We start from the raw sequence: 26749 nt of genomic DNA on the forward strand, positions 1-26749 counted from the left end.
GGCCTGCTCTTTTCAGAGCACCGTAGTTTCGACACTCCGGTCCGTCCTCCCCACTCCTCGGACCTGTTCCCGCATCCCGCGCTCCTGACCGGAGATTCCGCGCCTCGCTCCAGGAGTCTAGTCTCCTCGCAGCAGCGTGCGGAGTTCGCCTCGCGGTATACTACCGGGGACGAGCGACCTCGCCGGTCTCGAGTCGTAGGCGCGAGGTTTACGTCTATGTCTACGTACTCGAGCCACGGCCGCGCGGGGACGACAAACGGGGCGTTCCGCGAATCCCGCGAATCCTCTCGGCGCCCCGCGAGCCCAGCCGACGCAGGAAACGTCGCCAATCCACCATCATTTGCTGGGCCGCGGCCGTTCCGATCTCCTCGCCGAGGCGACCGCGCGACGGGAATCGTGGGGATTCGGGACCGCGCCGAGAATACCCGATCGTCGGGCCGACGTTGAGCGAACCCGGCTCGCCCCGCGCTCTCCGCGCCGCCGTACCGCGTACCGAACCGAAGATTGCTCCGTTTTCTGCCGCCGTCCACCGGCGGACGGCGCCCGCCGCGAAATCCGGGAACCCACCGCGAGGTTCAAACCGGATCCGTCGATACGGAGCCCCGCCGCTCCCGCGAAGAGTTAATTAGTTATAGAGAACCGACCGTTCGGTTCGGGGCTAATAAATAGGTTGTTAATTATGCTATTAATTAAGATAAGGGGTTCACGGGGGCGTAGGTTAAGCGTTCGTTACGCATCGAGCGTCCACCGTACATTTTATTTTCGTTTCTGTACACTAGGCCGGTCCAGAGACGGGCCAGATCATCGGACCGATTCGGGCCGGGGCCACCGGTAATCTGGAAATCGGCCAAACCGCCGTGGATGCAATAAATTCTGTTTAGTTTTATTATTTCAACCAGGTGTCTCATTTAACTACCTGTCCACCCCCCTCCCCAAAGAACCCTGGCCGCTGAGCCAATCCGGGGAGAGCTTACCCGTCTCGCTACGCATCCCGAGCGAGACGCGTACCGTTACAAAGTTTAGAGTACTAAAATAATACTATACAATACTGCACGGAAGATATTATTGATTATAACATAAAGTTATTTGTTTTCCATGCGTATCTTATTTCTCTCATATCTATATATAATAACATTACAATTTACCATAACACGAGAAATATGTAATGTACGATGTGCAACTTGGAATAAATTATACTGTTTCAAAATGAACCAGCACAGCGATAACCCACTGGGACATTCCCAATATGTTATCGTCTTCTTCATCCGTCGATGATTCGTTGGAATCGTCCATGGCCTCCAATGGCATTCGGTAACATTTTGCCCTAACATCTTCCTGGCTAACATATGTTATTTCAGTGCTCGAAGTATCGCATTTAAAAATTTCTAATGCTGGAGATGACAAGGCGATATCACAGAATTCATCAACTTGTAGAAATCTGTGTACACCTAAGCGAAAAGAATTTTCATGGGGACTAATAGATGAAATTATACAAACTGTACCATCGTGTAAAATGCAGCAATTATCGCGCTCGTCTGTGCCAAGCAATAAGTTATGAATTTGAAGTTTGCGGTAAGAAATAGCACTACTACTATTGAGAAACATCATAGATGCCTGAATGGTGGTTGAAGAATCACCACCTCCCTTATTACTGCCATGATGTTCTATCTCTTGTTGAACTCAATTGTTGAAGGGGTTGTCCTGGCTTTCTGCAATATTTTCTAAAAATGGACATTTTGATTTCATACGGGAAAGCAGAAAATGAATCTAATGTACCAAAACGTCTGACGTCATCCGCCAAGTGGAGAAGACCGTGGACATTATAAGAATTAAAAGTTGGGCCATAGAACTTTTCACAACGACGAACAAATTGTTGCAAAGCTACTTCTGCAAAGTTTAAATATTTGCTAACAAAAACCCGTGAAACCATTATTCTTATGGCACTGTGCAGAAACAAGAAGTGTCGATATACATTATCCTTCAGCACTCCATAGGTGACAAATGGACCAGTATACAAAAGAAATTGCCGAAATTCTGTTGCTTGAAATTTGGAAAATAAATCTATTGATCTAGGACGCCTTGCAAACTCGGATGGACAATATTTATTGATCCCTCTCATTCTGTCTGAGATTGTGAAAATTTGTCGAGAAGACACCTAGACATACGAGATGCATATACTCGAATGGCACCTCTGATACCATTCCTATTGGCATCAAAGCTAATGGACTTTGACCATCTTTATGATGATCCTCGTCGGAACACCTGGTATATTCTTCATCACTTCGTAAAGGATGTGTAATACCATTGCAAACCTGACGACCTCTTTCCTGTGTACCACAAACTTTGCACTTGGAACAAGGTCGATGAGACATATGGCCTCTGTGATGAAGTATAAAGGCTCGAGCTGGTGCATCAGCAATAAAACACCTTAATACGACTGGAATTTTTTTCTCGTGAAACGTAATGCCTCCATTTGACATTATCAAGTTTATGTCAGAGACAAATTTTTGAAGATAATTATTACAATCCTCGGTTTTTTGAGTGCCTTTATAAATCCCTACTACAATGGGTTTAATATTTAAGATGTTTACAATTCTGACTTAAATAGGCCAAATTTGAATTGTATTGGAACTATCTAAACTACATCCATCCACATGAAAATATAATTGCAACTCTCCAGGAATTACTGGAGAACATTGAGATAACTGTTTAACTATTTCCAACTCTACATCAAAATGAACATACTCTCCTGGTTCTACCACAGTGGTGACGACACTGGTACATGGTGTACCAATGAGCGTTCTTATATCTTTCGGCAAACTAGAAAAACACGAATGGGTACGTAGAAGAGATAAGATGTTGTTCCCCTGAGTGTGCGTTAAATTATTGTCCACAAAGCAAGATGCCAAACGATCAAGAAATGATACTTCTGAAACAGTACCAGCGGACTCCCAAACCACATCATCGCATGAAGAGGTAGAAGAGGTAGATCATGCGTGAATGAAGATGTGGTGGGAATATTAACCAGACTTTCATTATTATTATTACTGACAGGCACGGATAAAGAAGACGTGCTGGGAATGTCCTGCAGATTATCAACATTAGGGGGACTTTGTAATTCATTGTCACGTGAATACTTCCTCAAATTTAAGGTTATGTCGCGCCGAATATTTCGTTTCTGCCTAGGGCTTAATTGATTATACGGTTTTCGCGAAACCGACTTCTTCAAAACTCGATCCATGGGTGTAAAAGAAAACTGAATAAAGAATATACAAAATATATAATAATTTGTTACGTATATTGGTAACAATACCACGTGGCAATACTTATCTGGCGTTTTCTCTGCTTCTATCCTTCCTTCCTTCGAATCCACTGCTCATCCAGTCTTCACCGCTTCAGAGTTAATTCACGAACTTAATAATTAGTAATTAACTAACAAAGGAATCACTAATCAAACAAGACGGAATCAGTGCGCGTGTCGAAACACCGACACCTTCGTCGTGAGAGGTGTTGTTCCCGGTCTGGTGTCGCAAACTGCACTGCGCATGATCGCGTAACGCGCAACACCTAACATACGCGCATCATAAATTAAAAGTTATAGATATTATAGCGTTAAAAGAAATTAATGAATTAAAATTAAAAATTAAGAATTAAATTAATTAAATTAATAATGTGTGCATTAATATTTACGCGTATTATTGTTGTTTGGCGTCGACCGAAGGTCGGAGTCGCCGGGGGGCCGGGAGCACTCAGAAATGAGCGCGCGAGGAGGCAAGGAGAGACGGGAGAATCAAACCTTTCCTTTTTCGGAAAAAATTGCACTTTATTCGGTGGGTTCTGGTCGTACGACGCACGAGGTGCGAGGCACTCGCGAGCGCGAGAGAGAACGCGCGAACGAGAGTCGCGAGTCGGCGAACGGACGGAGATCTTGCGTGTGCAAACTTCTGCCGTCGGATCGCGAAGAGGAAATCTTGAGCGGCACGAAACGCGTGCCGCCGCGAGACGGAAATCTTTTACGCGGACGCCGGAAATCTTGACGCGAAGCAGAGTGCACGTAACGCGGCGCGGGAGATCGCGAGAATATTGCTACCGAATAATGCGAAATCGCGAGAGTCTCAGAGCGCGAGAGATGAGAATCTCTACTTATCGAGACGAGAGCGGACAGATGAGCAAACGTGTAGAGCGATACCTTGTGATTGACTGAGCGTTCAGAACGTTAAGAGAGCGAGAAGGCATACGCAGGTGCCTTAAATAACAAAGACCGTCGAATGTGGAGCACCGTGATTGGAGCTCGCACATCGGACGATCCTTGTTTGTCTCAATTTGAAGTATTCAAGCTGTGAAATTCGGCCAATGAGAATTGAAACGGTTGCTACGCGATATCGAGGAACGGCGACACGCGCTCTTGCCGCGTGTTGACATATGCGACAAAAACCGTATGAAATAGCGGTCGCCAGTTAGACAATAGGCACCGAATTCCACAGCTTGAATCCTGAACAATTGTGTTATATCCTTAAGGGCATGCTCACAGTTGGCGCGAAATATGAATGTCATTTGTTTTAAAACGACCGCACGCAGAAATATGAAAATCGCTACGGTTATTCGCTATCGTGCATTCGTGAATGCAACATTCCGAAAGCAGCAATGGAAGGCATTTCAAAGACAATGGAATCGGTAAGTTTCAGTCTCCTCTATGATATAATTAATCTAAAATATTATATACTTTATCGGTATATCATTATATTATTTTTGATATGTTTTTGAGATTCGAGACCGTCGACTAGGGAGGACGATTCATAAACCGGCGAGGTACCAAACCACCTCGTCGGAAGAGGCACCACAGCGACGGAAACGCCGCATCATTAGGTCGCCTACTCCCGTTGGCTCCGATGAGGAGCTACTACAGCTTCTAGAAGCAAATTCGCCAGAACAACGGGGAACAACGGGGGGATTGCTTTCCAATCCCTCACATGCACCCGTAACACCTATACCTTCATCAACCTCCCCGATAGATTTATCCGCATCCTCATCCTATGTACAAAAACCTCCTATACCACCACCTACCCCATCCTATACCATGCATCCCCCCGGAGAACTCACTATCTGGCATTACAATGACCTAGTAAAAAGGATGGACCACATGAACCAAAAAATAGATAAGTATGTAATTTAACAAATTGAAATTACAGTAGTATGATAGCAATACTTAATAAGAATTAACAAAATTTACTTTTTCTTTGTAGACTACTAAGCAGGAAGGATAGACCAAGGCATTATGGGCGAAAGCCGGATTGTCTACCTCTTCAAACGAGGGAAGATGTAGACAATTTTGAAAACTGCTCAGACGAGCAGTACAATAATGTGGTAAGTGTATGCATTTATTCCACTGCTATGTGCGCGCGCACGTGTGAGTGTATATATTAATGATATATTGTTTTTTAGGTTGACTACTTTGCCTATTTGGGTGGCCCTAATTTGAAAGAGGCACTGAGTTTAGAGAGGCTGTCACAGACAGCCTCTTACAATTTTATACGTAGTTTGGCAAGGAGAGCCGCCAACCATTGTATCTCACAAAGATTGTGCGGGCCCTTTTCGGTAAGAATTATTTATTACTTAATACATTACATAAATACTTTAATACATTAACATTAATATGACCGTATAATAATCTTTGTAAATTAATGTTGCAGATGCAGCTTGCGAAAGCAGAGCTTTTGCTGAAAGAGCTTTTGAATCCTGAAATTCGAGGCGAGTGGTGCTGAAAGCGAGGAAAGAAAGGGTCCGGCACAAGAAACCGACCAACAGTATGAGACCACCCAATCCCTGGGAGCAGGGACAACAGCAGTAACCGGGGGCGCAAGTGGAGGGAGGAGTTTTAGTGGGTAAACCCTCACCATCACATTGCCCCTCTGAAAGGGGGGGGGGGCGATCGCTTGGGGAGTCCCACACTTTCTCGGGATTGGAATGGCCCCGAGAAGTTGTGCGTAAAACATTCAACCTCCCTCCACTTTAAATAATAAAAATAAAAAATAAAAAAAGCACCAAACAGCACTTTTCAGTGCTCCAAACAGCACTATTTAGTGCTAATTTAAAATTATATTGTATTATCCTAATTGTAAGAGTTCAAAAATAAATTCAATTTAAATAAAAAATTAATAGATATTAAAAATATTCCGTCATCCCTTTCTAAATCCTTCTTTCAATCTTCTTCGAATCCACTTCCTCTCGCACGCACACTCTTCGCGCTCTTTTCTCTCGCTCTCGCACACTCCTCGTGCTCTCTCTGTCTCGCACACTCTTCGCGCTCTCTCTCTCTCTCTCTCTCTCTCTCTCTCTCTCTCTCTCTCTCTCTCTCTCTCTCTCTTTCTCGCACGTACGATCTTCGCCTTCCACTACACGGCACTTTGTCTTTCACGACACATTGTGGTGTTTACGCATCACTTTATCTTTATTACGCATTGAAACTTAAATAAAATACCTTTTCCCACCCTAAACAGGAAGATTTACTCAAATTTTTACCGATATTTACTGTTAGAACAAGGTTACGTCCGTTCTTAATGCGACGGACCTGCCCTCTATATCGAAGGCACAGTTTGGCTCGAAAAGACCACATGATTCCGCATGGAATTTTACGTGGAGACTTCGCATGGATTGTGAAATCGATCTGTATCCGCATTCGACTAGGAATTTGGCAACAAATTTCAATGCCAAAATCATAGCACATGAGAACCAAATTCAGCTTCGAGCAGGGTTTGGTACAAAATACATAAGTCTTATGCTCGCAATGTGTGCAGCACACATTCCACTTGATTTGGTCGAGTGGGCATTTGGCTAACTGGGTAATTGTTTGACCTAAGAAATGTGATTTTAGAGAAAGAATAAATTGTATTTCTTTGTATGTTCGTAACAGTTGGCATAGCGGTTAATGCGTCAGACTACGGAGCGGATACGCTGGAGTTCGAATCCCGTCGGTGGAAAAGTTTTTTTTTCCATATATCATCTTTATTTTTTCAATTTCTTATATGGTTCATTCATGTAATTTTAACAATTTTTTTTTAATGTTTTGAAAATATTAAAGTAACATTTTTAACTAAAATACATACAAAAATAGCTTTGGAGTATCTATTACTTCCCCGATTCTCTAATTGTATATGTTCATCATTACGGTCCTGTTTAACATTCTTAATATTAAAATTCATTAATCTAGTTTCTAAGCCTTGTGTCTTCAGAAATTAGGGAGGAAATGAGAAGGACTCTGAATAAATAACATGCAGCAAAGTATTGGTTTTTGTCAAATTAAAAGAAAATGGCTACATACTACCACTATTTTGAAAGTGAGGTGTCAGGTACAAATAACCTAAGCCATTGCTTTTTATGGTAAGGTACATGAGGAAGTACATTATTTTCGATGGGACGTACATTCGTCACCAGAAAAGTACAAACAACGAATACCAACGAAAGTAATATTCAGTCCAAAAAGGTACCGTTGTGTAAACCCTTCACAATCTGCACAACGAATGGCTATATAGTAGACACGGTCGGACCATTCTATGCCAATGAAAATGATGCCGAGATAATGGGAATAATTCTTCAAAATCCAAATGGATTGAAAACCCTCATAAAAGGGGGAGACTTTTGTATTGTCGACAGAGGTTTTCGAGATGTTATATCTCATTTAACAGATCTTGGTTTCAGAGTTCTCATGCCTGCTTTAAAAGGTAATCGTTCTCAACTTTCGACGAAAGATGTTACTTCAATATTTTCAAAACATTAAAAAAAAATGTTAAAATCACATGAATGAACCATATAAGAAATTGAAAAAATAAAGATGATATATGGAAAAAAAAACTTTTCCACCGACGGGATTCGAACTCCAGCGTATCCGCTCCGTAGTCTGACGCATTAACCGCTGTGCCAACTGTTACGAACATACAAAGAAATACAATTTATTCCTTCTCTAAAATCACATTTCTTAGGTCAAACAATTACTTGCGTCAATATAATAATGTTAAAAATTACTTAATATATACTTGCGGTAAAACCAACAAGTGTGATTTTCCTCCTAATAGCAGAAATGTCGAAAAATTCGGTTTTTATTGTTTTTGACAATGATGTCCCACAACAAAAGATCTAAAAAAATTGACGACACTGCCTGTTACAGTACTTTATCAGGGAACTAAACAGTAGAATAGCATATTTTACGACCACAGTTTGCAACAAAAAAATCTGAAAAAATTCTCAAAAATCTGTCAGGATCCAAAATATTCCACATTTTTTTCAGAATTTTAGGAAGCATGAGAGTGCGGAAAATGCGCGGAAAAGCGCGAAATCTAATTTACTCTGTAACTACCCTCATGGGCAAGATAGGGGGTTGAAATTGTGCTCAGAGGGGTTTTTCTTGGTCAGCTTTCGAATGATTCATTAAAGTCCAGCTTTCCCAGGTGGCCTTGATCCGCCACGGTGTGGGTGCCGCGTGCGTGTGCCATGGTGTGCCGCACACAACGGTAGATCGTACAAGGTTGCAAGGGTTCGGGAGGTGACGATTTATGGCTCGATAATGCAAAGATGGGGCATGTCAGTGGTCAAAAGCGGTAGATAAAGGATAAATCTAGAGCGCTCGCCACCAGGCAGGTCCTGCTTTTGCGTTGTCGAGCAACATTTTGCATTATTCGGTCGCATGATGCCTGTCAGAGAGGCGATCTTAGCACGCGTGGCCGACAACGTAAACAACGGCGCTGCCGTAGCTTCGTTCGAATGCCTCTCTGACAGGCATCATGCGACCGAATAATGCAAAATGTTGCTCGATAACGCAAAAGTAGGGCCTGCCTGGTGGCGAGCGCTCTAGATTTATCCTTCATCTACCGCTTTTGACCACTGACATGCCCCATCTTTGCATTATCGAGCCATAAATCGCCGCCTCCCGAACCCTTGCTACCTTGTACGATCTAGAGTTGTGTGCGGCACACCATGTCACACGCACACGGCACCCACACTGTGGCGGATCAAGGCCACCTGGGAAAGCTGGACCTCAAATATTGAAAAACCTCTAAGTGCAGTTTTGACCATCTTAATCGGCTAGGCCCTTTACGGTGACAAGGCCACTCCGTACCTGATTTCTAAAATCCCAAAGGTCACGTTCCAAACACGTAAAGCAATACCCATGCCATAACCAGATGTCCCAAGCTGGCCGCTACGTACCACCCACCTTGAACTCACGGAGTTCAACCGAAATGGAAAACTAATATGAAGGGAGGATAAAATCGCACAAAAATTACTATACAAGTAACAATAAACGACTAATAACTAACTGTTAGACACACTGTGTATGTAGTTGTAGGACACGGACGTAACGAGTTTGACACGGAATTCTTGGGGAACTGTAAACTGTTTGTTTGATTTGCTCCGTGTACGTTCTGTCGTTGGAGACGTTTTGAATTCGACGAAACGGACAAATTCGGTAGCCGTACCGGTGACATGTGACGTCACTTCGCCGGCGACGCGTGTGCTCGCGCGTTACCGCGGAGTCGACTCGAGTATTAGACGTAAATCGAACCGCACGCGTTAGGCCAAGCGAGGCGCATAATTTAGCTTTCGGTCATTTTCGATTCCGTGCGTTCTGTGTCGTTTCTCCGTCACTTTCGATTCCGATACAGATTTTCGTGGCACTTGCGGTTCGTTATTTGAGATTGCATTGCAACCGCGTGCGTGGACCGCTTTGTTATCGCGAAGGCGAAAATCTTTCGTACGTTATTTTGTATCTTTTTGTTGAGAATATACTTAGACTGCTCAATCGAGCTATTTCATAAAAATCTCAACTTTTTTCATCAAATACCGTCTATTCTACCGATTCTCCCACTAAGGAAGAAATTCCTAGAGCATCTCTCGACCACCTTGCGAATTAACGAAATTCAGTTGATCTCCCTAAATTTCTCGCGCGGCTCCAGGTTGAACACTAACAAAAAAAAACAAAACAAGAAAACATGATAGAATAGCTAAGAACGACGTAACGCGAGATACTAACTAAAGAAACGAAAGGCGGAATATAAAAAATATCAACTAATACAAAGAACGAAATATATACAGCTAATAACACTTAAACTAAATCAAATGTCACTAAATGGACTCATTTTCTGCGATCGGCAAAAAACAAATTTTGATGACGGGTCTCTTCAAAATGCCAGACGCCGTCCGAAGGGAAACAACACGTATCTACCCGTCCTGGCCTGGATGCAGCTCCAAGATGCGTCCCAACATCCATTGCATTGGAGGCAGGTTGTCCTGGGCTCAACAGGAGAGTCGACCTTCCATTTGTGTGGCTGCTGCAGCCCGTTCAAATACTCCTGGCACCAGCGCTTCCAAAAGTGTTGCAGCATTTGCTGTATTAGCTGAAACCGACTAAGCCTGCTCTGTCGAACAGCTGTAAGGTCGACCTGAGGAAGTGCGGTCAACGCATCACCAATAAGGAGAGGCCCAGGAGTCAAGGGATTTAGATCGGAAGGATCAGCGGATAATGGGTGTATTGGGCGGGAATTTATACAAGCTTCAACCTGCATAAGCAATGTGTACAATTCATCAAAACTGAGCCGCTGCTCACCCACTATTCGTTTCAAATGCGTCTTGACAGAGCGGACGTCGCGCTCCCAGAAGCCACCGAAGTGAGGCGCACGAGGTGGGATAAGACGCCACTCTATCTGCTCTTTTGCCAATAATGCAGAGATTGTGCCATTGTATGCATCGAAACCTATTAACGCACCCAACTCTCTAAGCTCATTCCTAGATCCAACAAAATTTGTCCCATAATCAGAATGAATAACTTTACATTTACCCCGGCGAGCAATAAATCTACGGAGACAACTAATTAAAGCGTCCGTCGTAAGGTCAACTACAAGTTCTAAGTGAATGGCCTTTGTGACCATGTAAACAAAAATACAAATATACGCCTTCCGAGCCGTACGCGAGCGTCCGCGGTTAACCACTTGCAAAAGATCGGCATAACCGACTCCGCAGGTATGGAAAGGCCTAACAGGTGTAACCCGGTCGGCAGGTAGATTGCCCATTTGGGGTTGCGCGCTGACGGGACCTGTTCTAAAACAGGTGACGCAGCGACGCAATACCTTTCTGACAACCCGCCTACCTGAGATAACCCAATATCTAGACTGAAGTGACGCTAAGGTTTGTTGACCTCCGGCGTGCAATGAACAAAAATGTTCCCTGCTGACGATTAATTCCGCCAGTGGACCCGAGTTCGGTATAACTATTGGATGCTTCTGTTCATACGGAACAGGAGCATTTTCTAATCGGCCGCCCACCCTAATGAGTCCGTGCTCATCAAGATAGGGGTTCAATGATATTAATGAACTATTTTTATTTATAGCCTTTCGTTGTGCCAGGCTGCGATAATCAATGTCAAAATAATGATTTTGAGCAGCTCGAATCAAGATCCGTTCGGCCGAAATCAATTCCGAAACGGATGGAGAGCCACGATGACCCGTTGAAGTACTTTTTACATTTCTACAGTTTATTGTAATAAGATTACAAGCGCGACCTGATCGACACTTGCCCTTTGGGCCTGACCAGGAAAGCTGGCCTCCCAGAATCCATCCTGTTCAGGATTAGCCTAAAATTGTGAGATTCAAACGAAGGGGGTTTCGACCGTTGGTGGCCGGTTCGTATTTGTTTTCGTGTTGTGAGCGCGAAACCGAGCAGCCGTTGTCTCGGTCGCGTAAACAGCCGTGTCACCGGCGACAAACACCTTTGTTTGAATTTCACCTCACGATCAAAGGTGAACCGAATTCACCTATGGAAAACCCTACGATCAACGGTTCTCCCGACGTCTCGTGCGTTACCGTGCGCGAACGCACGATCAGACGTCGTTCTAACTTCGCAGCGCTCGCTTGCTTTCTCTCTTCACTTAATATCAAATTATTAGTTGTCTATCTCGTGACTTCGTCACATACTCGAAACTAATAGTGTTTTCTCGCGGCGTCGTCGCTTATTTTATATCGCGTTCATTGCATAGTGTCCAGCTCTTTATACATTTTCGACGGTTTGGCCTCGTGTGCCAAATAAAGTGTGTTGAAACAACAATCGGAGTTCCCGTTTATCGCCTCCTGTCTACCCCACCTTCCTCAGCGTTCAATTCTGAGCGGTCCCGGCCTCAGGCAGCTCGAAGTCTCGTGCAAGCCGAAACATTTTGGTCCTTCGAGCCGGATCTGAGGAAGTAGACTTTCACGGTTCAACATACGACCATGGCCGAACATCTGGAGCACCAGCTCAATCTACAACGGGCCATCGAACGAGCTGTATCGAATTTTAAAAAACTGGGAAAGGAGAAGTGGACGAAGAGCGTGGTCCAGACCCGGATCGTCCACATCAAGGATCAGTGGAGGAAGTACGAGGCTGGTCATGGAAAGGTCGCAGCTGCCCTTTCATCGAAGGAGCAGATGAACCACCCGTACTTCACCGAGGACCAGTTTGCAGCCACGGAGGAGGTTTACTTGGACAGCCTCGCCTTCATGACGGACGTCCTCGAGCAGCAGAAACAGGAGGATGTAAGTGCTGCTAATTCCGTTTCGGCCGATTCCCATCTCTCGATGGAACCACCCGCGCAGCTCCCGCGAATCAACCTCCCACAATTCGAAGGTCATTGCGAGACCTGGGAGGCGTTTCGCGACCGATTCAACGCGCTCATAATTTCCAACCGGTCCCTCACGGATGTTGCGCGCATGCATTATTTAGTCTCATCGCTAAAAGGCCGCGCTCTTGATTGTGTGAGCAATATCCCGGTCACCGCGGCGAATTTCAAAATTGCGTGGGATGCGCTTAAGGCACGTTACGATAATCCGCGCCGCCTCCTGACCGTTCATCTCTCAGCGTTACTACAGTTGCCCGCACTAAATCGCGAGTCTGCGTCGGACCTGCAGGACCTACGCGATCGGGTATGCATGGCCGTTTCGTCGCTCAAAAACCTGGGTCGAAGTTCCGACGAACTCTGGAACGATATACTCGTTCATTTAATATCGCAGAAGCTCGATTCCACCACGAGGAAAGCGTGGAACATAAAAACCAGCGATGACGTGACGCCGCCGTCGTTCGATACTTTGCGAGCGTTTATCGATTCCCGTGTCCGAGCTCTCGAGGACTTCAAGGGAGGTTGTGCGAGTCCTCCCGTTTCGCGTCCGAAATCTCCCGCACGTCTCAAAGGCGGAATTCCGGCGAGTAAATTCCAACACGAGTCCACTCGTGTTCATACCGCGGCGGCAAAAGGGTCATCTCCGGTAGCGTGTCCGATCTGTCGCTCGCGTCACTATATGAACGCGTGCCCATCGTTTCTAGCGAAAAGCGCTGCCCGTCGTAGCGAAATCGTTAAGCGATTATCTCGGTGCTCAAATTGCTTGAGCCAATCGCACGCCGCTCAAGATTGCACGAGTAAATATTCGTGTCGCGTATGCCATCAGCGGCATCATACGTTGTTGCATGACGAGAGACACGCTCCCGATTCGACAACTTCGGCCGAATCAATCGATAGCACGTGCCCGACCGCCGAAGTACAGTCGCATCTCGCGTCCGCGAAATCTACCTCGTCTAAGACAATTTTACTAGCCACTGCATGGGTGCATGCAAGCGTCGAATCCGGCCGCAACATAACAGTTCGTGCGTTAATCGACCAAGGATCGGAAACAAGCTTCGTAACCGAGGCTGTTGCTCAGCTGTTACAGGCGAAGCGTCAACGTGTCGCGACGACGATTTCGGGAGTTGGTGGGGTACGCACAGGCACCGCTCGGCATGCGATACGTTTGCGTCTCTCCCCGCGCTCTTCTCGCTCTCCAACGGTCACAACAACCGCGCTCGTGTTACCGTCTCTGTCCACGTACACACCGCGGCGCGTAACGGATTCATGTAATTTCGAGCATCTCTCGGATTTGAACTGGGCTGACGCGGATCCTTCGAGTCCCGACTCAATTCAAATGATTCTAGGAGCAGACATCTATCCGCATATAATCCTTGACGGAATACGAAGGGGCGAGCCGGGGAAACCTATTGCCCAAAATTCCATTTTCGGATGGATAATCTCGGGCCCCGTGGTCGCGAATTCGTCGCGCCCGAGCGATCCGTCGACTTTCGTTGTCACGCATCACTGTCTCGCTGACCAACAGTTGACTTCAGAAATGCAACGATTTTGGGAAGTAGAAGAAATCCCTCTCCAGTCTCTCCTTACACCGGACGAAGAAGCGTGCGAGCGTCACTTCTGCGACAACACGTCTCGCGCTCCCGACGGACGGTACATCGTTCGTCTGCCGTTCCGATCAGGACCCCCCATAGAGATCGGGCAATCGCGTCGGGTCGCAGAGAAAATGATGCACTCTCTATCGCGCCGTCTAAAGACGAGTTCCGCGATCTCAAAAGAGTATAGCGAGTTTCTGGACGAATACGAGCGTCTAGGTCACATGCGGCTAGCTCAAAATTCGACTGCATCGTCTCGGCAATGCGTTTTCATCCCGCATCATCCTGTCTTTCGAGCTGACAGCGCTACGACCCACCTTCGCGTCGTGTTCAACGCCTCCAGCCTCACAACCAACGGCTCTTCCTTAAACGACCACCTTTTCGCCGGTCCGAAACTGCAAAATGATCTCGCCGCAGTTATTCTCCGATGGCGAAAATTCCGGTTCGTCTATACAGCCGATATCGCGAAAATGTATCGCCAAATTCTCATTGACGAACGGGACGTCGATTACCAGAGAATTCTGTGGCAGCCAGCACTTTCCGCCTCGTGCCGAGAATATCAGCTTCTCACCGTCACATACGGGATGACGTGCGCTCCATATCTTGCCCTTCGCGTCCTTCAACGGCTTAATGAGGACGACGGGCATCGTTTCCCTCTCGCGCAGCACATTCTTCAACACCACATCTATGTGGACGACGTATTGTTCGGGGACGATGACCTCGAATCCCTTCGCCAGTCTCGTAATCAGCTGACCGCGCTCCTCGACTGCGGGAACTTTAGGCTCCGGAAGTGGGCAAGCAATTCGTCCGAGTTGCTGACCGATCTCGATCCAGCGGATCACGGTCTCGCGTGCACGAAGCTTCTCGCCCCTGACGACCAGCTCAAGGTCCTTGGAGTCAGCTGGAGTCCAACCCTTGACGCCTTTCAACTTCGAACCATCGTGGCTGACCCATTGCCGTCGACGAAGAGGTCGATTCTTTCCACGATAGCCAAACTCTACGACCCGTTAGGCTGGGTCACTCCAGCAACCGTGCTTGCGAAGATCTTCCTTCAGGATCTCTGGCGAATCCGCATTAGTTGGGACGGAAAACTACCGGAGGCACTTCTCGACAAATGGCGACCGATCTGCGAGCGCCTATCTCTCCTCGACTCGGTCACCCTTCCTAGGTGGATCGGCTCCTCTATACGGTCTCCTAGCATCGAACTTCACGGCTTCGCCGATGCCTCGACAGTCGCTTACGCCGCCGTCGTGTATGCCAAATGCACCTCGCCCTCCGGCGAGGTCACGATTTCTCTCCTCGCTGGAAAATCGAAAGTAGCACCTCTGAATCCCTTGACAATTCCTCGACTGGAATTGCAAGGGGCCCTTCTTCTCTCGCGTCTCATGGAATTTGTCCAGTCGACCCTCGGCACGCGAAATCTCTCCTGCGTGTGCTGGACCGATTCGACCGTGGTCCTGAATTGGGTCCAACAGCATCCCTCGCGCTGGAAGACGTTTGTGGCCAACCGGGTTTCCAAGATTCAAGCCCGGCTCCCGCTCGCGGAATGGCGACACGTCTGTACAGAAGACAATCCTGCCGATTGCGCCTCTCGCGGTCTCCTAAGCGACGACCTTCTTCGGTCATCCCTCTGGTGGCAAGGTCCCGCCTGGTTGACCCGCGATCGCTCCGAATGGCCACCGCTTCAGATTCGGATCGACGACACCAATCCGTTAGAGGCAAAGGTCATACCGGCTCATTCCGCCGTCCTATCTCAACCTTGGGAACTGGAAACAAGGTTCTCTTCATGGCCAAAACTCATTCGCGTCACAGCGTACCTCTTCCGTTTCGTGTACGCGTGTCGACGCAGTAACCCGGAGACAGGTCGAGCTCCGTCTCGCGGTTATGGTCTCGCGCTTTCGGCTGACGAATGCAGTAACGCGAAGTTCTGGTGGATCCGCCGGATCCAATCCACTCTATTTACGTCGGAACGCAAGACTCTCCTACAGAACCAACCGCTGCCGTCGAAGAACCCTCTGAGTGCTCTTAATCCTTTCCTCGATAACCAAGGGATCCTACGCGTGGGAGGTCGGCTACACCGTGCTCCCTTACCGTACCATTCGAAACATCCGATCATTCTCGCGTCGCATCCCCTCGTTCGACTAATCATCGAACACGCGCATCTTCGTTCGCTGCACGGTGGGCTCCAGCTCACCTTGAGCACCCTCCGCCAGAATTTCTGGATTTTACGAGCGCGAACTCTTGCGAAATCGGTGATTCACACCTGCGTCACCTGCGTTCGAGAGCGAGCTGCAATTCCCGCACAAATCATGGGCCAGCTTCCGGAACCTCGGGTCTCTCCTCCCGCGAAATGCTTTGCTCACTGCGGTCTTGATTACGCTGGCCCCGTCCAGATTCGAGCATCCGCAGGTCGGGGCATCACCTCTCGCAAAGCTTACATCGCGTTGTTCATATGCCTAGCAACCAAGGCGATCCATCTCGAGCTGGTTGCGGATTATTCAACACCCGCGTTTCTCAACGCCTACTGTCGATTTTGCTCTCGCCGAGGAATTCCAGAAGCAATGTATTCAGATAACGGTACCACGTTCATCGGAGCTAATCGCGAACTCCATCTCGCGCATCGCGCAACTCTTAACGATCCCGAGTTTTTAAATAAAACTGCCACCGACGGTGTTTCATGGCACTTCATACCCCCTTCGGCCCCGCACTTCGGAGGCCTATGGGAGGCCGGCGTGAAAAGCATGAAGCATCATATGCGTCGTGTTTTAAAAGATCGCACTCTCACATTTGAAGAGTTTACCACCCTTCTCTGTGCAATCGAAGCCTGTCTCAATTCTCGTCCGATATCTCCGCTATCCGACTCCTACGATGATTTCGAGTCATTGACTCCCGGCCACCTTTTAATCGGTTCGGCGCTCACGGTGCCCCCTCAGCCATCGACGCTAACCCTTGCCGAAAATCGCCTCTCGCGCTGGCAACTTATTCGGCACATGACCGAGCGATTCTGGAAACTCTGGAGAGACGATTACGTCAACACTCTCCAGCAGCGCAGTAAATGGCGTCGCGAACGACCTTCACTAGCGATCGGGCAGCTCGTCCTTCTGCGCCTTCCGAATCTTCCTCCCTGTAAGTGGGAGCTCGGTCGAGTAACGCAACTACATCCGGGCGAAGACGGATCTACGCGCGTGGTGACCGTTAAAACAAGCACCGCCGAGCTCAAGCGGCCCATCGTTAAACTGTGCCCGCTGCCGGTTTCTTGTCAAAACCCAGCGGAATAATAAGGTACTTCCTCCGTGCGTTATAGATGGAAGTCGCGCTCCCTAGATGTAAGTTGCGTGCGTTAGATTAATTATGCGATCGTTAGACTAAGCTTTCTCTTGTTTAAAATTAAGGTTGCGTGTGCTTGCGTTAAATTCATTCCCCCGTCTCATCATGGCGGGCGGCTCGAGATTCTCGCGTCTTCCGATTCGGCATCTTCCGTCCACAGAGCAGTGTGCGTGCGTTTCGAAACTATCGTTTCAAGGCGGGCGGTATGTTCAGGATTAGCCTAAAATTGTGAGATTCAAACGAAGGGGGTTTCGACCGTTGGTGGCCGGTTCGTACTTGTTTTCGTGTTGTGAGCGCGAAACCGAGCAGCCGTTGTCTCGGTCGCGTAAACAGCCGTGTCACCGGCGACAAACACCTTTGTTTGAATTTCACCTCACGATCAAAGGTGAACCGAATTCACCTATGGAAAACCCTACGATCAACGGTTCTCCCGACGTCTCGTGCGTTACCGTGCGCGAACGCACGATCAGACGTCGTTCTAACTTCGCAGCGCTCGCTTGCTTTCTCTCTTCACTTAATATCAAATTATTAGTTGTCTATCTCGTGACTTCGTCACATACTCGAAACTAATAGTGTTTTCTCGCGGCGTCGTCGCTTATTTTATATCGCGTTCATTGCATAGTGTCCAGCTCTTTATACATTTTCGACGGTTTGGCCTCGTGTGCCAAATAAAGTGTGTTGAAACAACAATCGGAGTTCCCGTTTATCGCCTCCTGTCTACCCCACCTTCCTCAGCGTTCAATTCTGAGCGGTCCCGGCCTCAGGCAGCTCGAAGTCTCGTGCAAGCCGAAACACATCCTAAGCGAGTTTTCTGCTATGCTAAGTGCCAAGCCCGATTTTGACTTGGCCTACACACAGCAGATTCCAAAAAATACCTGCACCAATTAGTAAATCTATTCTACCCGATGAACAAAACTCGGGATCCGCGGGATAAGTCCCAGAAGGAATGGGAACATTGAACCTGTGCAGTGGCACATTCGACATGTTTTCTGTGATGTCCTGGACCACTAAACATGGCAGGCTAGACGAGAAATTACCGCGGATGGACGACATTTTTAAATCTATTGCTGTAACTGTACAGGTTACATATCGATACGTCGCATATATCGAACGACGATGTCGACCCCACCATAATACTCCGTGACGTAACCCGCGAGTCCTGACAAAGAAAAGGAACGCGAGATATCGCGATACTTGTCGCAATGCGCACGCATCGATCCCCACTCGATACCGATCGAAGGAGGTCGATGCGTGCCGCAGATAGATCACTCTACGTCTGGAAGCGGGTCTAGCCGCACGCGTTCGCGAAGTGTCCGGTCGGCGAAACACGGTACGCAATCGAGGGGTCAAACCGACCCGATAGAACAGACAAACCGGCTGTTCTATCCCCGACGCGTAAGCGCCTCAAACCGAGGAGTTACAGGTGCGCTGTAACATGCAACAACGCAACTGCGCAACTGCGCTGTGACATTGCCGACGGTTAAGACGCAGTTCTGTGCTCTGCGGATGCTATCGCGTGTAGTGGTAAAGTTGATTAAATTCGTAAATCGTTTTTCGTGATCGTTGTACCGAGCAGACACTTCGTTATATTCAAATTCGTTGTTCTCGTTCAAAATGCCTATGACTGCTCAGGTAGGATTTGCGCGGTCGCGGTCATTCTGCCGCTATCTATAAAGAATATGTTTGGAGGCCACGCATTTTGTCGAAGAGCATAGTCCTTGGTAGCGTGGCGTGACTCACGGCTTGGTGTGCGTCTCCATCCATATCACTTATACAAGTATTCGGACGAGTGCGCGGACGGATTGTTCGAACGAACTCACGGTTTCCCTTCGGGTCGACTCGATACGCCCGAACTTTGCACGTATCGTGCCGAAGAGTAAAATCCTTGGTTGCGTGGAGTAACAGGGGTCTCATGTGCGTCTCCACCTGGGCCATTTGTACGAGAATTCGGCCAAATACCTGGGTGGTCTGACAGGTTCGACTTCGATCGATCACGAGGTCGAAAGGAGTTGTTCAACCGTCACTGCGGCGGGCATACGGGTCGAATTAGAGCGATCGGACTGTGCACGATCACTGTCGTTCTGCCGCTACCTATACGGAGATTGCTCGGAGGCCACGTATCGTGCCGAAGGGTAAACTTCTTGGTTGCGTGGAGTGCCAGGGGTTTTTAGTGTGTCTTCAACCGGACCACTCGTACGTATTTGCGGCCGAGTGCACGGTTGGTTAGACAGGTCAGGAACTCGCATATCGCGGGACGCGATCCATATTAAAATCATTTAAATCGGTGCTTGAAAACCAGACGTAGAGACAAAGCGAGCGAGCCGCGTGCGTCGTAACACGGTATACACGGTGTGTTTACGTGTTACGAGAATCCGGTACGGATTACCGATACTCGGTATTCCGCGCGTCATCACAACGGAATTTATTGCCCTGAACGTCGGGAAAGATAACGGGCCGTCCTGTATACAAACAGCTCTTCTGCGAACATATTATATAAATAGTTCTTCCAAGATTATATAAATAGTTCTTCCAAGAATATACTGCCCCTTTACCAGAAATGTGTCTACAAGCTTTATTTGTCTCGTCCAAACCTCACCGCTTTCCAGTGCCTGGAGGCTGTTACGTATGGAGACGTTTCTCCACGTTCATTTCGATTAGAAGTTCTAATCTCTTTTCTGAGAACGAAAAGCGTCCCAACAGGCCCCTTGTTTAATGATTGTACTCCGGCTGGACGCAACTGGCACGAAGCATGATTCAGTAACAGCACCGTACGATTTCCTAAATTGGAAATCTTCAAAACATCCCCTTCTGGAATGTTTTGTCAAGATAGTCTTTGATAGGAAATATCCTGGCTAACCCTTCGTTTTACCCCTATAAACAAAAGATCCAGCTGCAAACCTTAAATTCACTTGAAACGACAAATACGAGTATGCGACCGTAAAATAAAACAGATACATTCCCCTCTCATTTTTAGGGTATATAAACCCATGCATTTTCATCCCCTTCGGTTAGTCGAGAAGCGGTTTAGTCAAGATTCAGACGCGGTTCAGTACTCGTGCAGTCACGTCGCGTCAAGTCTAGTGAGATCGGGTTAAAGTCCCTTTCGAATCAAAACGTAACCTTATAGATTCCGTCAGTTCGGTATATATTCTATTTGGCATTCAACAATCGCTATCTAACCCCGCATTGCCAGTGCGTCAACACCGTGCATCATTAGGTAACAATTTCTCTAATTGTACACTTACTACATCCACTCGCGACACAAACAATCACACTTGTAACTATTCCAAATCAGAATATATTTGTCTTGTTTGTTAACTCGCGTAATCTACAACCTTTAATTATTGCCCGATATCCTAATCTAATAATTGAACGTTCCCACATGATACAATCTTACCGCTCGGATTGTATCCATTAAATTATATATAAGTTACGAGGCTTACTAATCTTAGATTCAATTCAACGAAGATTTCTCCAACCTAGTGGCTCCCCGGTTTCGCATTGGGTGCGTCCACGAAAATTATACCATCCTAGCGGAACCCTGATTTCGCATTGGGTTCTTCCGTATCCTAGCAGCTCCCTGGTCTCGCATCGGGTGCGTCTGTGAGTTATCCACCTTCCTTTAAATCGGGTTCGCCGCGTGTCTCTCCTAGTGACTCCCCGATTCCGCATTGGGTGCGTTCACGAAGTTTCATCCTCCTAGTAGCTCCTCGGTTTCGCATCGGGTGCGTCTGCGTTTGACTCCAACCTCCCAGAGGTTCCCTGATTTCGCATCAGGTGCGTCCTCGACGTCAACTATCCTAGCGGCTCCCCGATCTCGCATTGGGTGCGTCCGCGTACTTAACTAACAAATTGAAACCATATTCCTGGGGTAACAACCCCTCGCCGGCCTCTCGCGTTTTCGCAGCCCTGGCTCGTAACAAGGCACGAACCAATCTCCTTCGCGAATTGACACGCGTAGGGAATTCGGGGTAGTAACCGGCCCCGCGAGATAGTATAGATTACTCTTGAGTAGTTGAGACAGAGATAAAGTTAATTTAAATAGACGAGCATAGAATTTTCGGTTACATTGCTGACTTTATTCTACTCTTTGAACTATTAACCCTTTGCAGTCCGCTGTCCCCTCTCAGGGGACATCGTAATTCTAGCTTATCACTCCGATGTCCCCTCTCAGGGGACATTCAAGTTTATTAGTGATTACGGGGAATTGAGTTATTTCAGCGCAACTTTTTGGGACATGCATGTTTCCCTGAAGTTTTCTCTTGAAATGGCACAAGAAATCAAATCAAAATATAGGAAAATTACTAAGATATGTAAAAAAAATGTCAGCGGGTTTTATGTCAGAAGAGAACGTGAGAAGTGTGCTCACGACGGTCCGAGCACTTCTCTTGAAAAGAGCGATAAGGAGAGTTTGTAGAAGAAAGCTCGGTATGCGAGCATACCTTGCACTGTATAGAGGGTTTTATAAATATAAATAAACAAGTCTAAAACTGGAGGAAATGACTGTTGCAATAGTCAATAAGCCTGAAATGCGGATCGTGCGGATCAATACGCTTCGACGTATTGTTTCCTCCGTAAATCGCTGAAATGGTGGAGGAAGTTATTTTTTTGGGGGTTGGAAATGTGTGTGATAAACTCATACATAATGTATCGCATCTCAAAACAAACAAATAATGAAACGCCAATGACACACCACAAGTTTGTCAAGACACTCATTGACCAATTGAGGGGCGATTTTCGTGTATTGAGAACGCGTCCATCCACATCTTCTGCGGACAATAGATTAGACAATAAACTACATATTCCCGATGTGGGACACAGAAAACGGGACTGCATTGTGTGTTCTAACAGGAAAACACCTGCTAGCAGGCGTTAAACAAATTATTATTGTCAAACATGCACTAATCAGCCTGCAATCCATATTGGAGAGTGTTTCAAAATTTATCATACTGTACAAAATTATAAACAATAAAATATTGATTTTTTTGCAAATATACCTTCCTCGATTTCAACCAATTCATATAAGTCCAATATCATCATAATAAGATACTTAGTTCCAAAACTATACAAAATAATACGAGAGTTTGAAAATGTCCGTTTCTGCCACAAAGTGGCGCGGAGTAGCTGGTATCCAACGTCGAGAATGGCGCGGAGTGCAAAGGGTTAAAACCGCTGATAGATGCATTTATTGTGCGACGTGGAAGATCTAGTTTTTGTGCTAAATTCTGACTGAACGAATTGATTTGAGAACCCGAATCTAACAGCGCGCGGCATTTATGTTTTCTACCCTTACTATCCGTAACGTAAACCACCGCGGTAGAAAAAACTACATACATATTCGGCCTCAAAATTTGCCGAGTTAGTGTGGCATACGTGCCCTACATGAGATGAGAAGGGAGATTCTTCCGCTTGAGGCTCAGGGACAGAAACGGCCTCCTCTCGATGCAACAATGTGTGGTGTTTCTTACCAGATTTTCTACAATTACCGCGAGTGCAACCCTTAATGCTGTGCTCCATACTTAGACAATTGAAACACACGCGTGCCCTTCTGACGGCAGCATGTCTTTCTACATGGGACATGGCTAATAGCTTCGAGCAATTTTGCGACGCATGCTCGACGTCGCATAGCCCACATTTGCTAGATTTGCTAGCGACGTGCGATGTTACCACGAATGATTTTTTACTAATTTCGCGGTTCTTTGGGAAGGGCGTACGGTCACTAACGGCAATAGCAACGGATGGGTTGCTACTCTCCCTGCGTTCTAAATATTGAGATCGCGTTTCTACAAATGCAGCGAAATCATTGAAAGGTGGGAGGACCTTTCACTCTGTAACGGGAGCGTTTTACGCGGACGTGAATCGCGAAGGAAGGTTGGTTTGTGCTGCCCTCTCCTGGATGCTCGAGCATGCCAGGGTCGTTGGATAGGACAGCGGTTGAAATAAACGGACGAGGTTTATGAAAGTAATTTAGCTTTATTGTAAGTTACTGTTCTTCGTAGACTCGGATCAGGACGGAGGGTCCTGGCTGGAGTGTTCCGGCGGGAAGACAGGCTGTAATCAGCCCGAAGAGACGACACGTTATTTATATACAAATCTTAACTCTACTCTTACATCTAATTACGCCTAATGACGGAAACGCGGAGCGCGAAGCGATCGGACTCGCTTATACGGCGGGAACGTGGAGCGACGATACGTCGCGAAAGGCGGAGCGCGAAGCGATCAGGACTCGCTTATCCGGCGGGTACGCCGAGCGACGAGAGTCGCGAAACGGCGGAGCGCGAAGCAATCGGGACCCGCTTTAGAACGGAGCGATCGGGACTCGCTCGGGAACGGGGAGAATACGGAGCGACGATACGTCGCGGAGCGGTCGAAACGGCGGAAGGTGCCCGGGATTCCGGATCTGCGGCTGGACGGCAGGAACCAGGGGGGAGAGGGCCGGAGGCGCGGCGCGTAGTAGTGCTCGGAAGCACTGCTCTCGCCCGACTGCTCACTCGAGACTCGCTCGCGGTATCGGTTTCGCTTGCACACGGACGATTCCGTAGTACGCGTTCCACCGACACCAACGTGCTCACGCACACGCACGGACGAGCCCGTAGGGTGCGCGTTCCACGCGGCTGCGAGTGGTCTGGAGCTCGGAGATAATCCTCCACGAGCAGCTCCAAGCCAACTCCGCTTCTGGTGTGTTTCGGCCCGGTATTTTTTGGCGAAGCGCGGACTACGGAGAGCGCGCCGTCTCGCGAAATGTTCGCGAAGCGTCGGCGCTCGCAGATTGGTCCGCGCTTGGGTCTATTCGCGGATTGGTTCGCGTAGGGGCCGGTCGCGGATTGGTTCGCGTGCGGGTCAGATTCGCGAGCTCGCGACGGAACGTGAAATTCGCCGTTTCGTCGCAACTCCATAGTGCGCTTCTCCCAATCATTTAGCGAAGCGGTATCCAATTTCCTCGCTAAGTAAGTGCTAATGAGTGCATCCCAAATTTCTACTGGCTTTAGCAAAGACTCTAATGCGCGAACATTGTTTATTGCGCTATCCACAAATTCACTAAGAGCCTTTCCGTTGCTCTTTCTAGACAATGGCTCGAGGTCTAGGAGTGAATTGATGTGATGAGTTACTAAAATTTTCGGATCATCGTACCTCTGCCTTAACCGCGGCCAAGCTAACTTGTAGTTTGTAGCTGACACGCCAAATGATTCTTGTTTCGGCTTGAACGATTGTTCGATTGCCTGAGGCCGGGACCACTCAGAATTGAGCGCTGAGGAAAGTGGCGGAGACTGCAGGTGATATGCACGAAACGCGAAAGTTGTTGAAAGTCACTTTAATGGTTTTCGACACGACTAGGCCACACCGTTGGCACAAACAAAGAAATATAACGGAAATCGCGGTACAAACTGTAGCGAGATAGGACGCGAAGATGCCGCGAGAAAATGAAGTATGCGCACGATAACGCACGAAACGTCGGAAGAACGGTTGCTCTTATTATTCTAATAGGTGAATTCGGTTCACCTTTGCTAGCGAGGTGAGATTCAAACGGAGGTATTTGTCGCCGGTGACACGGCTGTTTACGCGAGCGAGACAACAGCCGCTCGATCGCGCGTTCGTAACGCGAAAACAATTTTGAAACGATCACCAACGGTCGGAACACCTTCGTTTGAATGCTACCTTTTTCTGCCAATACTGAACATACCGCCCGCCTTGAAACGATAGTTTCGAAACGCACACACATCGCGAGGTGGACGGATGACGCCGGAATAGAAGGACGCGAGATCGTCGAGCCGCCCGCCATGAGAGACGGGGGAAATGAATTTAATGCACACGCACGCAACCTTAAACCTAAACGAACGCAAGCTTAATCTAACAAACGCCCACTTAAATCTAACGCACGCGACTTAAATCTAATGAACACAGAATGACCGAGAATCTTATTCCGCTGGGTTTTTACATGAAACCGGCAGCGGGCACAATTTAACGATAGGTCGCTTAAATTCGACGGTGCTTGTTTTAACGGTACCCACGCGCGTGTAGCCGTCTTCGCCTGGATGCAGTTGGGTAACGCGACCGAGTTCCCACTTACAGGGAGGAAGATTCGGAAGGCGAAGAAGTACGAGCTGCCCGGTCGCTATTGGAGGTTGTTCGCGACGCCACTTACTGCGCTGCTGGAGAGTGTTGACATAATCGTCTCTCCAGAGCTTCCAAAATCGTTCGGTCATGTGCCGAATAAGTTGCCAGCGCGTGAGGCGATTTTCGGCAAGAGTTAGCGTCGATGGCCGAAGGGGCACCGTGAGCGCCGAACCGATTAAAAAATGGCCGGGAGTTAACGATTCGAAATCGTCGTACGAGTCGGACTGCGGCGAGATCGGGTGAGAATTGAGACACGCTTCGATAGCACAGAGAAGAGTGGTAAATTCTTCGAATGTGAGAGTGCGATCCTTCAGAATGCGACGCAGATGATGCTTTACGCTTTTCACGCCGGCCTCCCACAAGCCTCCGAAGTGCGGGGCCGAGGAGTTCGCGATTAGCCCCGATAAACGTGGTGCCGTTGTCGGAGTACATCGCTTCGGGAATTCCTCGACGAGAACAAAAACGACAGTAGGCGTTGAGAAACGCGGGGGTCGAATAATCCGCGACCAGCTCGAGGTGGATCGCCTTGGTGGCTAGGCAGATGATCAGCGCGATGTACGCTTTACGAGAGGTGATGCCTCGACCCGCAGATCCCCGAACCTGAACGGGGCCGGCGTAGTCAAGGCCACAGTGGGCAAAGCATTTCGCGGGAGGAGAGACCCGAGGTTCCGGGAGCTGTCCCATGAGTTGGTTGCGATGTGCAGCTCGTTCTCGAGCGCATGTGACGCATGCGTCAATTACCGATCTCGCAAGATTTCGCGTACGTAGAATCCAGAAGGTTTGGCGGAGGGTGCTCAAGGTGAGCTGAAGTCCGGCGTGTAGCGAACGAATATGCGCGTGTTCGATGATGAGTCGAACGAGAGGATGCGACGCGAGAATAATGGGATGTTTAGAGTTAAACGGTAAAGGAGCACGGTGCAGTCGACCTCACACGCGAAGAATCCCTTGTTTATCGAGGAAAGGATTCAGAGAACTAAGAGGGTTCTTCGACGGCAGCGGTTTTTTCTGGACGACGACCTTGCTTTCCGATGGAAACAGAGTGGGTTGGATTCGACGGATCCACCATAATTTCGCGTTGCAGCAT

At 47.8% G+C, this 26749-nt stretch overlaps 1 protein-coding gene and 1 pseudogene across 1 annotated transcript; one reads left to right on the forward strand and one right to left on the reverse strand.

Annotated features, from left to right (window-relative positions):
• Window positions 1–2102: 2102 nt before the first annotated feature.
• Window positions 2103–5024, reverse strand: LOC143363365 (uncharacterized; annotated as a pseudogene).
• Window positions 5025–12248: 7224 nt separating this feature from the next.
• Window positions 12249–25802, forward strand: LOC143363366 (uncharacterized). Its single transcript, XM_076803963.1, has 4 exons — window positions 12249–12551; window positions 13026–13152; window positions 13978–16290; window positions 25621–25802. Exons 1-4 carry the CDS (start codon window positions 12249–12251, stop codon window positions 25800–25802), a joined length of 2925 nt encoding a protein of 974 aa, XP_076660078.1.
• Window positions 25803–26749: the final 947 nt, after the last annotated feature.

This window comes from Halictus rubicundus, unplaced genomic scaffold (genome assembly GCF_050948215.1).
Source record: "Halictus rubicundus isolate RS-2024b unplaced genomic scaffold, iyHalRubi1_principal scaffold0042, whole genome shotgun sequence".
In the NCBI taxonomy this organism is placed as follows: domain Eukaryota; kingdom Metazoa; phylum Arthropoda; class Insecta; order Hymenoptera; family Halictidae; genus Halictus; species Halictus rubicundus.

Bases quoted from the DNA above. Each gene is read 5' to 3' on its own strand.
- LOC143363366 (XM_076803963.1), top strand. From the start codon at position 12,249: ATGGCCGAACATCTGGAGCACCAGCTCAATCTACAACGGGCCATCGAA. The intron at 12,552-13,025 runs GTAAGTGCTGCT...TTAATATCGCAG, and splicing joins AGCAGCAGAAACAGGAGGAT to AAGCTCGATTCCACCACGAG. The intron at 13,153-13,977 runs GTTGTGCGAGTC...AAATGATTCTAG, and splicing joins TCTCGAGGACTTCAAGGGAG to GAGCAGACATCTATCCGCAT.